Here is a 16,711-nt window from a genome sequence, read left to right as displayed (position 1 = left end):
GTGCTGTTCAGCTCAGAAACACAGGATGGCTTGAGCTGTGTCTACCAGCAGAATGGAGGAACCGAAGGCTAGCCTTACGACGGGCTCATCTCTCGCTTCCAGTTCATGGTGGCCACAGCAAGGAGTAGCTGCCGGGGTGCATTGGGTCTAAAGTAGAGATGGGGACGGATATAAAAACAGATTGGTTTTTCCGACAAATATAGCCGATTTGTTAAATATCCATCGATCCATATTTGTGGGTTCCAGAGACCCCCACAAATACGAAGGGATGAATATATACTCAGTTTCCAATTTAGCTGATCGGCGGCGGTAGGCAGAATGGGCTTCTGTGGCGTGTGGTAAACTCTCCTGGGGGGACCCAATATGTGGGTGAATAACTCGGAGGTCCGACATTCAATCTTCAACAAAGTTGGCAGGCATGTTGGGGAAAGACATAGAAAGCTCTGTTGTGATTCTGGAGTTTCTAAGTATCTGGGGGGAGCTTTCCTGGTGGGGTCCTCTTTGTGAGTATATAACTCAGGGGTCCGTGATCCAATGTTCACCAAACTTTCAGGAGTTGTAGAAAAGTGTCTTGTGGAAGCTTGCCTGCAAATTCAGCGTCTCTAGGTTGTTGGGGTCCAGTTTTATAGCTGTTTAAAGCAAAGACGGATCGATTCGTTGAAGAATCTTCGTATATTTGTATCCCTTGATCCGTTAACCTTGACGGATCATGAATCAAAATGGATCACCATTTTTTTTTAATTTGTCCCCATCTCTAGTCTAAAGCTGAGCTCCTGACATTATGCCTCTAACAGATTTCTGGCCACAATCATCCTCATCACTTCGTTGGTACCTATGGACAGAGAAGACCAAAAGACAGAGATGAGTCTGGAAGCAAATAAGGGCTCCATGTGGACTGGGGTGTGTAACTGAAGAATGCCATTGCACTGAGAATCTCAGGTTGCTTTCTCTCCCTGTTGAGAAGAGCCAGCCGAGTCATTCTTTGTTGTCCTCCTGGGAGCAAAGTCTGAAAGCATTTAAAGACCCAAAATGCAGTACGGTGCCAGCTGATAACACAAAATTTAAAGTGACTATCAATTCTGGTCTCCCAAACACCAGGTCACATATTCCTATCAACTGATGAATCAGGAAACAAAAGTTCATAGACCATCAAGAGCCATTGCATTGTTAAGAGCCAAGTGGATCCATTGAACAATTACGTCATCATGTGCCTCCATCAGCATGTTGCCCCAAGCTCTCAGCGTAATTAAGGAGGACAGGGCTGGAATGGGTGAGGTTGTTGGGACCCGCCAAGCATTGTTGCCATCATCTTGGGAATACCCTGTTTGCATGCAGTGTTCCAGATTTACCTTCCAGAATCTGGTGCACTCTGATGTCCCGTACAAACTGTTGCACGGCATAATCCTTTAAGTAGCCGTAGCCCCCATGCATTTGCAGAGCCTGGTTGCAGATCTGTGTAGGAGAAAATATATTAGGATCAGGCCTTAAGAGAGAGAAACCAATAGACACAAGTTTGGAATTTGAGCAGAACAGGGGAGAATAAATCCTAGGCTGGGAACACTGGGGGGGGGGAAAGAAACATATTCTTTTTTTAAAAAGCTTTCTTTTTGAATCCCTTCAAAACTTAGCACAGCTTATTCTCCAGCATTTAAAAAAAAACAATTACTCTATCCTGTATGATACACTTTTTCTCAACAGCACATAATTAAGACACACACAGTTAAAGTAAGATATAGTACTGCCATCTTGTGGCTACATGAGTTTGCTACTTCTTTCCGGTTACAGGTACGGTATTGAGATCTTGCTGTTCTTTACCCCACCTGAAGACTGATGCAGCAGCTGGGTGAGCAGTGGCATGCAGTCCTCACGGACAGACGTTATGTCCTGCAGCAGAATCATTTCTCTTACTTGGGTTCAAACTGGATGATACAGTTTATATTGTTAGAAGTGGAGCTCATTAAAAGATAAAACAGCTTGTTTCATTCTGCATGTCATAATTTAGCCTTTTTTTGGTGGCAGGATACAGAGATTAAGAAGGGCTTCTGCTGCATGGAGATTTGAAGGAACTGTGTTTCTGGAAGGAAAACATTTACGCCAGCAGGAGGAAATAGACATTTCACTGAATGTGTGATGCGACCCTCTGTATACGGTCTTATCATTATGTCTACAGCTCTGATCGTTGCACAGATAAAAGATTTCACCTACCGTGAAACACTCATCTGTGGCAAAGAGCTTAGCCATGGAGCAGAGGGCCACAGCATCTTCGCGCCCCTCCTGCAGCGCCCGCGCCGCATTCCGCACCATGAGCCGCGCCGCCACCAGGCTTGTTGCCATCTCCGCCAGACGGAACTGGAGGTACTGTCAAAGAAAGATACCGTTCATTCAATCCCCACAGTCTTTGTTTCAGGATGGCATCCTTTCTCTAGCAACAGAGAAGTTTTAAAGCATGTAAATGCGAGTAGATAAATAGGGACCACCTCAGTGGGAAGGTAATGGCATTTCATGTCTAGTCGCGCTGGCCACGTGACCACAGAAATTGTCTTTGGACAAACGCTGGCTCTACGGCTTGGAGACAGGGATGAGCACCGTCCCCTAGAGTCGGACATGACTGGACTAAATGTCAAGGGGAACCTTTACCTATATCTAATAAACTCACTCCTTCCAGGCTGTGTCTGGGTGTGTCAGAAACACATGCCTAACTTTTACTTTGATTGGCCAGCCATGTTTCAAGCCAGGAGAGAAAAGAAGGATGAGAAGGATTAGGGCAACCAGCCCATGACTAACCAGAAGGTCCAGCCTCAGGAACAGAATAAGGCCAGCAATGTGTCGCTGCAGAGGGCTGGACAGGATCAGGGGAATCTAGGTTCAGGATCCTATGAAGTGTGTCACCTACAGTAATGACTATCTTAGGGTCACTGAAAAAGACACGGAGTGACCTTGGGTCACCTTCTCTCAGGGCTGTTGCAAGGAGGAACGTCAGGTATGCTGCCTTGAGCAGCACTAGAGTGGTAAATTTGGAAACACCAATGCTCATCATAGCAATCCCCATGGCTATTTAGTCACATAAAGAGTGCAAAAATGCAGACCGCTGGATCGGAGCACCACGATGATTGAGTAGTTCTTTTATAACTTTAATAGCTCCTCATTGCCTGTTCAAGACAGAACCGCATTCAAATATGTACACTGCAATACAAGGGGAGAGTTTGCAGTAGTATACTGTTCCTGGGAAAATCCATTCTTATCCCAGCCTCTCAGAGGATTGTCGATTTCTCAAGGGAAACTCGGTAGCCTGAGGGAGGTGGTGGTATATCATGTCATTGTCCCTGGAACTCAGAAGGTCTCGAGACTTCAGTCCTACAAGCCTTCCTTCCATTAAATCACTGGCTTTGAGCCCTTTGGATAAAAACATCGGGATAAAAGTGTGAGAACCCGCAGGGTGCTATGGGCAGAGAAGTCAACTAGGACTCGGGAGAGCTGGGTTCTGCTTGATCACAGGAACTCACAGGAAGGTTGCAGTGATTAAAGCCTCTCCTTCAATACCTCACATACCTCGAAGCCCCTTTTAGGGTCGCCATAAATCCCATGTGGCTCGAGGGCAGGTAACAACAACAGAAACGTGACTCACGACAGAGGAAGATAGAAGTCACCTGGTTGTTGGCCAAGAGCTCCCCAAACTGTTTGCGGACGTTAAGGTGATCCCGAGCCAGAAGGACCGAGGCGTGGGCAGCCCCCAGAGAGCAGGAAGCTAGAGAAGAAAGAGAGGGAATTTCTTAGGATGCCCTAAAAGGCTCCTGCCTCCCCTCCCTCCCTGGGGCGGTCCATCCCTCAATTTGGAGTTCTTTACCGATATTAATTCTCCCTCCATTCAAGCCCTTCATGGCAATGTTGAATCCTTGGCCTTCTTCTCCCAGCCGGTTGGCCACTGGAACGGCACAGTCCTCAAAGATTACGGCCCGGGTCGGCTGGGAGTTCCAACCCACCTGGAGGAGAAACAGAAAACCCTTCGTTCTCCATTTCTCGTCAGAGGCCGGAAGAAGAAAAAAAAGATGCAAATCCTGGCTTGTCTCTGAGTCAAATACGAGGGATGAGAATCCACAAAATTAGTGTCCTCTCCCTTCAAGAGGATAGCAAGGGTAGTTTTCAGGGATGCAGATTAAGTGGATCTGGCAAATAGGGATGGAACACAAAACTGCACAATGTAGCCTTTGAACTGCAGGGCAGGAAGGGACCCTCTGGATCACCGAATCGAACCTCTGCCAAAAAGGGACAGTGGGGGAATCAAACTTCCAACCTCCGGCTCCACAGCCAGAGACCTAAGCCACTGAGCTACCCAGCAGTTCCTGGAGCTAACAAGATGACAAGGTTTTATTGCTGCTTTTATTGTAGGGACTTTTAAGGAGAAGAAGCTTTTGAGAGACAGTCGGCTGCTTTTTAAACAATCCGTCTGTTGTCCCGTGCTTGCTGAGAGTGTGCTTTGTTTTTGAAAGAACTCTAGTTTTGGGCAGTTAAAGATACTAAACCAGAGGAGCCAGAGGTGGGGAGTTCGATTCCCCCCGTTGTGCGTCCTTGACAGCTGCTGGATTTGATCACCCATAGGCTCTCTTCTGGCCCTGCAGTTCTAAGATAATTATTATCATTAGTGCTCTTCCCTATCGTCATCATCATCAGTTGTTTCCGTTTTGGAAACCTGGGGAAAAATAGCATTTCCTGTCTTGCCTGGAGGCATGCCATCTTGTGGGGCTTGAAATTTCCTCATCAAAGTGTCTCGTCAAACTGAGACATTCTCAATCAAGGAGCACCAAGAATTCAGTGAATATTCTTCACAACCCTAACCCAGTGGGAAGTAATGACTTTGCTGCAGTATGTTCCGCAACGCAGGACTAGCTTCTTTTGATGGCCCCCGGGCGTAAGAACTTTGCACGTCCAAGGACTCACCTTCTTCTCCTTTTTACCAAAACTCAATCCGGGAGTCCCTTTCTCCAGCACCAAGCAGGAAATTCCTTTCGGGCCCGGCCCTCCGGTGCGAACCATCGCGACGTAGACATCAGCATCACCACCGCCGCTGATGAAGGCCTGGGTCAGGGAGGACAGAGAGGGGAACGTTCCAGAGGCCTCGTTTGCATAGTTGGTCGCACCAAAGCCAACCAAGGATCTTACGGCACCTGATGGACAAAGCCGTTCCTATTGGCTTAAGCTTTTGCTGCTTGCTGGCCGCTTTAGACAGCCGCTGGAGGAGTCAGCGATAAAGCCGCAAAAGTTCGTGCTGCATAAAACATATCCAGCCACCGGACTCTTGGTTGGTTTTGCTGCGGAGAGATGATTCAAATCCAAGAAGGCAGAAACCTGACACGTGACACATTTTCCCCGGGGAGAGGGTTCAAGCCTGATTTCAAGAAGAGGAAAGCTGGTACCTTGGAACCATTGAGGATGTAAGCGTCACCTTTCCTCTTGGCTGAAGTCAGCAAGGAAGCAGCATCGCTACCGCTGCCTGTTTGGGGAAGGGAAGGAGAATTATAATTAAAAGACATTGAAAACAGCAACACATGTTCCACGACATGTATTGTTCTTGCTGCTCTGAACGGAATTCCTGATGGGCGCTCCACATTAGTCTCAGGAATTGTAGGCAGAAATCGTGGCTGCCTTTTTTTTGGCCCCACTCAAAACGTTCTCTGGGGCCTTGTCACAAAGTTGGGATGGGCCGTCACCCCATTTTCAGCAGGCCGTTATTTCCCCTGCTCTGTTATCAAATATGGCTGCGAAAGAGGCCGAGCTACTGATCAGGAGGTTCCCGGTTCAAACCCAGCTGCTGCCAAGGATGTGCCTCCCTCAGAATCAATGTTCCTTCTAAGTTTCTCTCCCACGGTGCAGGAGCTTCGCTCCGTCTGCGCAGGGGCAGGCAGGGCTTCATTTGGAAGGGGAAGTAAGCAAACCAGCTGCCCATGCGCAACCCCGATGGAGCTCTGGGCAAGCGCATGCATGCGCAGGTTAGAGGGAGCCTTGCTCATAATGCGTCAGTAAGAGCATCCAAGATATTTCAACAGAGATGTCTTTTCTTCTGGCCTCAGACTCTTGTCTCAAATTCCACCCTGGATTGAAGAAGCGAGCCAAGCTGGATGGGGAGATTTGCAAGTGTTCTGCTCGTATGGGGTGTGCGAGTCCTCCTGCCCCCCTTGCTCCCCGCTAATTCTCACCTGGCTCAGTCAGGCAGTACGAGGCTAACTTCTCCATGCTGCAAAGCGGCGGGCAAAACCGGTGCCTCAGCTCTTCCGTCCCAAAGGTGTCGATCATCCAGGCGCACATGCTGCAGAAAGAGCAAGGAGACGGATCACCACACGGAGACTCCAGCTCTGACACCCTGAACTCGAACCCGATACCCACTTGTGGATGCTGATGTAAGCTGTCGTACTGACGCATCCTGTGGACAAGGCCTCAAAGATGATGGAAGTGTCGAGCCGGGACAAGCCAGAGCCTCCCACCTCTGGTCTCACGTAGATCCCACCAAATCCCAGCTGAGCTGCTTTCCGCATAGTATCCACCGGGAAGATCTCCTGTTGATGGGAAAGAAAAGGAGATGGGATCACCTCCAGCATCATAACGGATACTAATTGAAAAGTCTGCATTTTTTTCCCTTCTCAGCCTGAATTCTATTGGCACGCTCAATTAGAGGAGTCCCATGAGTCAATAGGATTTACATAAGTGTTGACTCACCATTCAAAAATTTAATTCAGGGGGTCCACTTGAGTCAAGAATACCATTAGGAACCAAGCTTTCTGTTCTTATTCCTCAGTATTTTAAATACACTCGAGAAGCAATGGCAAAATAATTGGTTGGTTCACTGTCTTTCAAAAATGTATGAACCTTTTTTTTATTCACATGGAATACAGTATAGATATATATATATATATATCATAAAATAACTACTGAAACAATACAGACACGTTGAAAAGCACTAACTTAAGATGCATGGACAAATTAAAAACAAACAAACTGTTAAGCAAACCCTGGAACAAACAGAGTAAGTACAGATCACACGTCCTTTGGGGAAATATTTCACAGCCAGAGAGCCCCACAAAGAAAATGTGCTGTTCTATAAATGCACCCTGTACTCCTTTCAATGGGAAAGGACAGAAAACAGCTTTCTCTCAAGCATTTATGGACAAAAATTCTAGCAAGCTGCCTTTTACACAATCAGATCACTGGCCCATATAGTCCGATACTGCTTACACTGACCGACAGCAGTGGACTCTTCAAAGTCTCAGGAAGAATTACATGTTGGACTTTGGACCTCTTCCACACAAAGCCTTTTTTAAAAAAAAAATTCTAGCATGTTTTTGGCAGACAAGTAAACTGACTCAGCTGAAGATCTTTTAATAAAATGAATTATTAATTTTCCTGCAAGGAAGTAAACTGTAATTATCTGCAGAGCCTGAAGAGGTTAATAGGGGAAAAGGTAACTTCCATGGTCACTAACTATGATGGTCTTGGGTTTCTGGAAGCTGTAGGCTCCAAAAATTGAATATACCACCTGCTGAAAGAGGTCCGTATACCCACAAGTGGCTCACACCCAGATGGGGGATCCCGTCCTCCTTTGGGAGGGTGTCTCACACATACCTCTTTATGGGCTACTCCTACCTATAACCAAAACTTCAACCTACTTACAATTTGGCGATTGAAGACTGCACACTATAAGTGAAAGAACTTACCACCAAGTAGCCCAGAAAAACATGTTTAGCATTTTTGACTAACAAGGAAACACCGAACAAGAGAAGCGGAGGTGGACACAAGCAATAACAGCGGACAGCAACTGCAGTAAACATTATTAACAGCCGGATGCTACTCCACGGTTGCGCTCACCTTTTCATCCCACTCTGCCATGTGTGGGGCCATCTCTTTGGCAGCAAAGTCAAAGGCCACTTTTTGGAACTCCTTCTGTTCTTCTGTCAGTCCCACAGAGGCTGCGGGGGGGGGGGGCGAGAAGTGTAAAAGCTTTCAAGCAGATGCAAAATTAAATTAAAGTAGATTAAGGCATGTTCACACTGTGAAATTTGGTGTGATCTGGCTGGTACTTAAAAGCTGGTCTTTATCTCGAGTCCAATCTATTTTAACTTTTGGTACATGCAGTATTAAGAGCTATTCTGCATCTTCATGAATCATGCCAAAAAGACTGCATGCCCTAGCCGTGTGCCAGAAAGATATGGGACAGCTTGAAGGATGGATCATTTAAAGTAGAAACATAAGCAGACAACATTTCTTTTCTCCATGCCAAATAAAGGTATCCTGGAGCCATACATCATAACTACGTATATGCCAGTGTGGACAGGCTCTTAACTTCAGGGAGTTGGATTAGGCTAAATGCCTAAGTATCATCGAGGGACAGTATCATCGAAGCGACCAACATGAATTTGACCAAACTCCAGGAGACAGTGGAGGACAGGAGGACCTGGCGTGCTCTGGTCCATGGGGTCACAAAGAGTCGGACACGACTTAACGACTAAACAACAACAAATGCCTAAGACCTATAAACATGTTCTGGGTGGGTGCTGCAATTTTTCATTAGCCTTTGTTTTATTTGCTTTTCAAATTCATCTTAATACTGTAGCTCTCTCAGCTGGGTTTCAGAACTGCAACTTCACTCGCCAGAGTTTTGTTAATTCATATAGTGAGCTGCTGTGGGTCCCAGTTCCATGAGAAAGGTTGGATATAACCCAATTATTTTTTGTTTAAAAATGATGAACAATCTAAGCTTCAGATCCATCTGTAGATACTGCAAAGGCTCATTCCACACCTGCCCTTGTTACCAACTGTGGTTTACTACGGTCCCCTTTAGCAACCCTAATGCCTCCTGATGCTGAAAATATCACAAACTCTCTTTGATTTCTTTTTTTTCTCCAAACTGCTTACTCCCAAGTCTTTATGAATCTGTAGGAACACCTAAAACCACAGCAGTATCATCCCGACTCTTTCTCCCAAAGGTCCTTTAATAGCACCATGGCAGGCTGAAATCCACCAGTTAAAGCCATGCCCTCATCCCAGTCTGTCCATGCAATAATAGCAATAGCAATAGCAATAGCAATAGCAATAGCAATAATAATAATAATAATAATAATAATAATAATAATAATAATAATAATAATAATAATAATAATAATAATAATAATAATAATAAAAATAAATAAATAAATAAATAAATAAATAAATAAATAATATAGGACCACTCTATCCGCCTAGAGTGATCGTATAGACCAGATGGGCGGGATACAAATCAATCAATCAATCAATCAATCAATCAGTCAATCAATCAATTAATTAAGCAATCCATCCTGCCAATCCTACAGGGGAGAAATTCTGTGGGCAAAGCCCTCCCTCGGGCAGGGAGGAAATCCAACAGGGGATGCTTTTCCTCCCAGCCCTGCCTCTCCGTGCGTAGAACGACAGGACCTGTTGGATTTCTGCCTGCCGCACTTCTGGAGCAAGCCTCACCCCCCCCCCGCTCTCCCCGCTTCCCTCCCTGCCTGCCAACCCTCCTTCCCGTGCACACGACCGGGTCCTCTTCTCGCCCCCCCCCCCCCAGCCTCTCACGGTCTATGCAGGAGGCGACGCTCCGGCGCCCCGACGCCCGCCTCCACCCGGGGGCGCCCCACAGCGGGGACCCCAGCCGGCAGCAGCTCCGCCAAGCCATGGAGCCCAGGGTCTCCCAAAGCCTCCCTCCTGGCAGGACACGCCTCCGCCGCGCGGCCTTGTGGGAGTTGTGGTCCTCCTCTCCCCGCGGTGCCTCTCCACCCCCTTTATACGTCCGGCGGAAAGGAGACTACACTTCCCAGAAGGGAGAGCGGGGGCCTGCTAGGGCTTCTGGGAGTTGCGGTGTTGGTCTGAATCGGGGAGGCGGCTTCTCATTGGTCCCGAGGCAGGGGGCCGGTCTTAAAGGCGTAGGCGCGGTTTGCATAACTGTTATTTGTCCTCCGAACTAAAATTGGCCTGAGTGTGTTCAGAAGTGCAAGCTTTTTCCTGGAGATTGATTGGAAGCGTGCAAGGGAAGGGCTGTCAGTGAGCAGCTGGTGCAGACGGGAGCTGAAGAAGAGCCCTCTGATCATTAAGGGCCAAAGTCAACAATTGCATATTTATTTCATCACAGAAATAATTAACAGGTAAGCTAAGTACCTTATACACACACACACACACACACACAGAGAGAGAGAGAGAGAGAGAGAGAGAGAGAGACAGACAGACAGACAGAGAGAGAGAGAGAGAGAGACAGAGAGGACTTGGTTCTCATGGGTACATCCTTCAGTCATGCTCCTGTTGGAGAGCAACAGTTACCAGCTCTATTTCAAAAGTTATGACATGATGTAGTTGGGCTCACTTCCTTGAGTTACCTGAACTTCTTTTTCTTTTTACCTACCTCTCTGCAAGCCGCAGGGTTGAGCCAGGAGGGCAGGAATCCCAAAGCCGTTGTCCGATAATACTTAATTTCTGCTGGACAAAGAGTTCACCAAGTGGGGAACAGCTTTTAAAAAAATTAAAGTGATGGTTTAAAGAAACAGAGCTATGGAACAAATTAATTGTTTTCTATATTTATTTAGAAATATGTCCCACTCTGGTGAGTGGTGCATGAGCTCAGATAAATATGTATTGGGTAGTTTGTTGAATTGTATGAGATTGTATTACATGTCAGCCAAGGCTGTGGCCATTACATTCCCCCATTTAGTTAAGAAGTGAGAAAGAACTTAAATAAAGTAGCCCCTAGGCAATCCCCTTCCAGGTCTAAGCAGCCCAAACTCTGCATTCTGTAACCTTATATTAACTACCTCCCCCCCCCTTCCATTGCTGTTTAATTTTTTTCTTTTAGTTTCTCTGTTTTGCAACACATGTATTTCCTTTTGTTCTTTATTGTGGCTGCTTTTTCCTGTGCATTGCAATGCATTCTGACAACCTTTGGCTGACCCTTTCCATATAAATAAGCCGTGATGGGACCGTTATATGAAATTTCAAGATGTTTCCCCTTTTTAAAAAAATCACATACTCTGCAGTCCTGTATTGCTCCCCAGGACTCATCCTGGGTTTTGCAGCCATGGAAAGAAGCAATAAAAATCTTGCCCACGAGATGCAGAAATGCCCTGTTTTCTCTGGAACTGCAGCATGACCAGAACTTGGAAATACTGTATGTTCCAGAATCTCCCAACCAACGGCTGGATTTTGAGCACAACATGTGCGATTGTTTCCACAGGCCTCCAGGTACCTTCCGTGCTTTGAGAAAATGCCTCCCCGTGGCAAGAAAAGAAGAGCAACCTCGACAGGTCAGTGGGGGGAATAAGGCCAGCTGGTCATTCTCCTGAGTGCGGAGTTTCTTGTAACTTAAAATCCACAACATCTTGCCTTTTTAAGCTAGATGCATGCAAATAATTTAGGAAAATCTATAACATTTCAGCAGGAGCGTGGGTAGCAACACAGAGACAAATAAAGCTTTTGCGGAGTGCGTCTGATGAAGTAGGCGGCGGTCCATGGAAACGTATGCTATATAAAAACTGGCCGGGGGTTTGAGGTGCCACAAGACACACAAAGATTTACATAAAGGATCTTGTTGGGCTGGGAGGGCCAGCATCCTTCTGAGCATTCTTTTCCCCAAAGACTTTTCAGTCTGACCTTTTTTCATATCAGCATTCCAGTCTCCATCCCTCATCTCATGCCAGCAATGCATTTACTCCCCTGACATACCTAGGTCTCAGATGGAGGTGTTTACATGTGAGTTTGTTTTCTTCCTCCAGTCCTACATGGCCTTTGTGTGCCTCACAGGAGGTACAGGGGTGACATTCTGTGGCTGGCACGTTCTCCCTGAGAAGTTGGAATGTTTGTGTGTGTTCCGTAACATCACTGCACCACTACCTAATGCATCTTGCAAGTATCAAGCTGCCAGCAAACAGTATATACATAATTATTGCTTGCCACACCACAAACATTATTAGGAAAAGTGAGAGATCCACAGAATGGAGATAAAAATATATTTAGCAATGCTCCAGACTTGCTTTTTGTTTCTCCATTTTCTCTTTCACTTAAAAACCAAACAGCATGGGGATTGTTATCATTTAGCTAAGGCCCACAAAGTGAACATTCCTGTTCCTTAAGAAAAATAAATAATAAATTATTGGATAAATTCATAATAGTTCTGTGGCCTTACCTATTACTTTCGCTTGCTTTCAGCTGTAAAAGAACCTGCTTCTAAAGCAGCCAAAGGAGAGGCCCAGAAGAACAGTGAGGAATCTCGATCATCCAGAGTCAAAACCAAAAGGGTGGAATCAAGAAATGTTCCTGAAAGCGCTCAAGGAGAAGTTGGTGCCAAGCAGGAAGGAAGCAAGAAAGTGTATACTCACTGGCTTATGAAATCGGAGCCTGAGAGCAGGTTGGAGAAAGGAGTGGATGTGAAAGTAAGCAAATAATCTTCCATAATTATGTGTGCGCTGGTGATTGGAAATTAAAAATATACAGTAGGATCCCCCACATCCACAGGATCACTATCCACAGTTTCACTTATCCATAGTCTGAAAATATTAAAAATGTTAAACATACAACCCAGAAATACATATTTCCATGATGTAATTACTAGAACTGGCCACTAGAGGGAGGCAGAGACCTGTCTATCTATCTATCTATCTATCTATCTATCTATCTATCTATCTATCTATCTATCTATCTATCTATCTATCTATCTATCTATCTATCTATCTATCTATCTATCTATCTATCTATCTAAAGTTGGCTATTATCCATGGGGCTTTGGCATCTGTGAGAGGGTGTCTTGGAACTGATCCCCCACAGATACTGTGGTCCTACTGCACAGCACTTAATCTAGAGCCTCTTCCATGTGGCACAGTGGACTACAAAAGCTGAATGCCACATATCTTTGCCACCATTTGGTATGTTGGTTATGGACCAACAGCTCTTTACGCTTGCTTTGCTCTGAGCTGGCCTGCCGAGGGGTAGAAGAGGAGAGAGGTTGCATTCTGATAACCTCTCACAGGCTACAGGTTCCCCATTGGGCAGCCATTCCATTTGCTAGCAGACATTCCGAGATCTTAATTCTTTTCTGCGGTTCCATCATCTCCAGTCAGCCTGCTGGCTAAGGAGAGGATGGGAGTTGTCAACCAAAATATAACTTTTTTTGTGAGCATTGGATTAGAATTCCAGCCTATTAAATTCAGTAAGATGTATTTCCAGGGAAATGGGGTACGGTATTTCAGCTTTAATAAATATCCCTTACGAAAATGGCAATTATAGGATCTTGGGTAATACACGCTTTTAATTTGATTATCCAGTTCGGCATAGAAGATTTAAAAGCTCAGCCCGAACAGACAGCATGCTGGGATGGAGTCAGGAATTATCAGGTAAGACATCAGTAGCAATTAGGTTATTTCAGTAGCCTTTTGGGGAGGGGGGTGTTCAGTTGTTAAGCCTTGGAAGAGGAAAAAAATCTTGCAAGCTGCAAAATTCAAACTCATGTTTTTTACAAGCCCCCCTTTCTGGCTCTTGTTTTCTTGTGCGCTTCTGATTCAGAGGAGTTATTTTTGAAGACTTTTGTTTTAAATCATTTAAAACTTGGCTTTGTGGTACCGGTGCCCTGAGATCTCATGATACAAGGTGAGATATAACTACTATTTTTAAATAAAAAGAGATTGGTCTGGTTATTTGAGTGGGACAGAAGAGAGACTTCTTCAGGTCCCATGAAACTCATTGGAAAAGCATGGTCAAATACTATCTCTTGGCCTACTTTCAGGGGTGTTGTTAAGATACAATGAGTAGGGCTTCATATGGGCTACTTTGAGTTCCCTGCAAGAACAATGGGATAGAAATGTAACCATCAATACAGAATTTGTGGTGAGAGGAAAATAAAACACATACACGTGCCTGTTTAGTTCAGATTAGGCGTCGTTCCCCAAAAGGATGAAGCAAAACTGAACTATGGATGAGTATGAGATTTGAATTGATAAACAATGGTTTGTAATTGACCGGAACCAGAAACTGTGATTTGCAAACCATGGTTTGTAGTAACTATGATCTGAAGTTGCTACCTGGAGTAGTGGACCACATTTTTGCTGTTGGTCTGTGGGAGTTGTCATCTTTTTTTCAAAAAAAAATGGAAGCTTTCCCACATTGTTAACCAGTGTCCTCTCCTCTGAAATCTGAAGCTATAGTAGAAGTGTTGATCGGTAGCCTTGTTTCTCATGTGGGTGTAAAACCGCTTCGCTCTCCGACAGGCACGGAATTTCTTGAGGGCCATGAAAGTCGGCCAGGAGGCTTTCTTCTATCACAGTAATTGCAAAGGACCCGGGATTGCTGGCATTGTCAAGGTGAGAGCAGATTTCTACGTGTGTACAGCATCACTCTTAAAATATAGTGCTGCGTTAAGAGGATTACAGACTATTGGTTTGAAAGTGGGTAGATTTCAATCCATGGAATGTCTAAAACTGTTGTGGGGAACCTTTCTCTCTCCAGATGCAGGACTCCATCTCCCACCATCCCTGGCCCATAGTTGGGGGATAATGGGAGTTATAATCCAGACCTATCTGGAAGGCAGATCCATTCCCCTGCATCTGAATTCAGATTTGGTCCATGTAGGCAAGCTGGAGTCATCAGCATGTGCGAACTGCGTCTCTCTTAAGCTACGACTTCTCTTCTTCAGCCATCCTCAGTTCGTGACTCAACCTTCTCCCTCTCTATCCTTCTCTCCCAAATTCTAGATAACGAAGGAAGCCTATCCGGATCACACTCAGTTTGACAAAACAGATCCTCACTATGATTCTTCCAGCAGCAAAGAGAACCCCAAGTGGTCTATGGTAAGATTTGCTGTGCCTGCGATCCGCCTTTCTCTCCAGGAAGCGTCTGATTCGCCCCTTGCCAGCCACCCCCTTTCGTGACTGCAGTCTGGATGTGGGATGTGGCAACTCTGAGCAAAGGAGGGCTTCATCGAAACCGGTCTCCTGGCTTCTTTAGCAAATCAGTTGTCTTCAAATGTTTCCCCAGCATAGATGACTCCCTGCATATTGTGAGTTAGCACAGCAGGGAGGGCTGTATGAAACATATCCCTGATGCACTAGTTTACTGCTTGCAGGGAGACTGGATAAAAGAAGAAAAATGCTCAGTGGAACATATAAAGAAATGAAGCTCTTTTTTCCCCCCACCACCTCTATTTCAGCCTGAAATCTTAAAATTTTGCTTCCTGAATGCAAGGAGGCCTTTCTTGGAGTCAATGGGCTTCCCGGTATCGTGTGTCAATTGCTATGGCTAGCATCTCCTTCATTTGCCTGCCTGTCCTTGTGTTTGTAGGTTGATGTACAGTTTGTGCGAATGACCAAGCGGTTCATCCCTCTGGCTGAGCTGAAAGCTCATCATCAGGCGCACAAAACATCTGGCGGGCCCCTGAAAGAGATGTCCCTTTTCACGAGACAGAGGCTGTCCGTCCAGCCCTTGACCGATGGTAAGGGCTGGGAAGCGGCCATTTTTGTTTCCTTAGCAACGGGGGGTTGGGAAAGGGCTGGCGGGTCATCTCCAAGCTTGTGGAAGTTGTCGGTTTGCCTCAGAAGTCTCAGAACCTGGTCACCCCTCTGGGAGTTGTGATCCAAGAGAGGCCATTTTCCAAGTTCTCCTGCTTCATGCCGGAAGTGACAGCATTTCCAAGATATGCCTGCTGAGGTTCTGCTAGACCTCCAGCAAAGGAGAGCGAAAGATAGATCTGGGTCAATGGATTTCGTAGCAGAGTCATGTTTTCGGGATTTGAATTAGGGGATTCCGGGAGTTGTCCTCCAAAAATCAGAAATTGGCACATCTCCGTTCCACAATCAAAACAATCTTTGCTCATGGTCAACTCATGTTGGAACTCAGCTCTGTAATTTATACCTTTGACCAATTCCTGTCCTCTGGGCTAATGGTGGACGCTGGCCATGAGTCTACCATGAGCCGAGATTGTTTTGATTGATATATACTTTGCCTGTTTGCTTTTCCAATCATGAACAATTCCAGAGGTGCTAGGATCACACACATGCCCCACATCTTACTTTTTTCTCTAGTTGAAAAAGTCCTTATCTCATTAAAAGGTTCAAGGAAACCAACAAGGGTCCCCCTCCCCCCCCGCATTGATTCAAATGCAGAACCATTGGCTGGCCATCCCATCTGTTCAAGACCAGGTCCTTTCAGAAACCCAAAGGGTTAAATGGCAGGACATCCGAGCAACGCTCGACTCCTCGATTCTGACAGCCTAGCAGTGGGAAGTGGGTAGAACAAAGAACATCCATGTCTTGGCACTAACTTGCTTTATCTCACCCTCCTCCCTGCCCCGCTTTTAAGAGGAATTTGAGTTTATTTTGAGCCTAGAAGAGAAGAAGCCGTAGACGTTTGAAGGAGGTTGAAGCACGGCGAAACGAGCCAAAACCGTTATGTCTATTGTGCTCCCGTCGTCTGTTTTCAAAGAAGCTGGAAGCAAGAATCTGGATATTCCTGAAGCCATGTTATGTTCACTACAGGTTGCCTTGTTTTTAAGTGGTACATCTTCCAAATTAAAGAAATAATCTGTGTTACTGGGGAGGTTTATATCTTTTTAAACGTTCTTTTGCCTCCAGAAAGTTTTCTAGGCCGCTAGTTATGCATGCGTCCCCTCAGCCCAGTGAACTCGAGGCCTGAATCCGTGGGCTGTGAAGTCTTGCCCACAGGTGGGCAACTGCACAAG

General features: G+C 45.7%; 2 protein-coding genes across 3 annotated transcripts; one reads left to right on the top strand and one right to left on the bottom strand.

The window, feature by feature from the left end:
• Positions 1 to 472: 472 nt before the first annotated feature.
• On the bottom strand, positions 473 to 9,743 carry ACAD8 (acyl-CoA dehydrogenase family member 8). Its single transcript, XM_020792131.3, has 11 exons — positions 9,580 to 9,743; positions 7,855 to 7,955; positions 6,379 to 6,548; positions 6,192 to 6,301; positions 5,412 to 5,488; positions 4,936 to 5,073; positions 3,845 to 3,980; positions 3,648 to 3,745; positions 2,206 to 2,358; positions 1,350 to 1,452; positions 473 to 832 (listed from the first exon to the last, which is right to left on the bottom strand). Exons 1-11 carry the CDS (start codon positions 9,677 to 9,679, stop codon positions 780 to 782), a joined length of 1,239 nt encoding a protein of 412 aa, XP_020647790.3. The 5' UTR covers positions 9,680 to 9,743; the 3' UTR covers positions 473 to 779.
• A 133-nt stretch (positions 9,744 to 9,876) lies between these two features.
• On the top strand, positions 9,877 to 16,562 carry THYN1 (thymocyte nuclear protein 1). 2 transcript variants are annotated; one of them, XM_020794657.3, is made up of 8 exons: positions 9,877 to 10,145; positions 11,225 to 11,294; positions 12,196 to 12,419; positions 13,308 to 13,376; positions 14,247 to 14,339; positions 14,730 to 14,825; positions 15,316 to 15,466; positions 16,333 to 16,562. In XM_020794657.3, the coding sequence occupies exons 2-8, from the start codon at positions 11,255 to 11,257 to the stop codon at positions 16,374 to 16,376; spliced, it is 717 nt and encodes a 238-aa protein (XP_020650316.3). In that variant the 5' UTR covers positions 9,877 to 10,145; positions 11,225 to 11,254; the 3' UTR covers positions 16,377 to 16,562. The 2 variants fall into 2 exon arrangements, with proteins under 2 accessions (XP_020650316.3, XP_020650324.3); XM_020794665.3 differs by lacking the exon at positions 13,308 to 13,376 and having other exon boundaries at positions 9,896 to 10,145.
• The last annotated feature ends 149 nt before the right edge of the window (positions 16,563 to 16,711 follow it).

The sequence above is a fragment of the Pogona vitticeps genome, chromosome 8 (genome assembly GCF_051106095.1).
Source record: "Pogona vitticeps strain Pit_001003342236 chromosome 8, PviZW2.1, whole genome shotgun sequence".
In the NCBI taxonomy this organism is placed as follows: Eukaryota; Metazoa; Chordata; class Lepidosauria; order Squamata; family Agamidae; genus Pogona; species Pogona vitticeps.
This window is presented reverse-complemented; position numbering and strand designations above follow the sequence as displayed.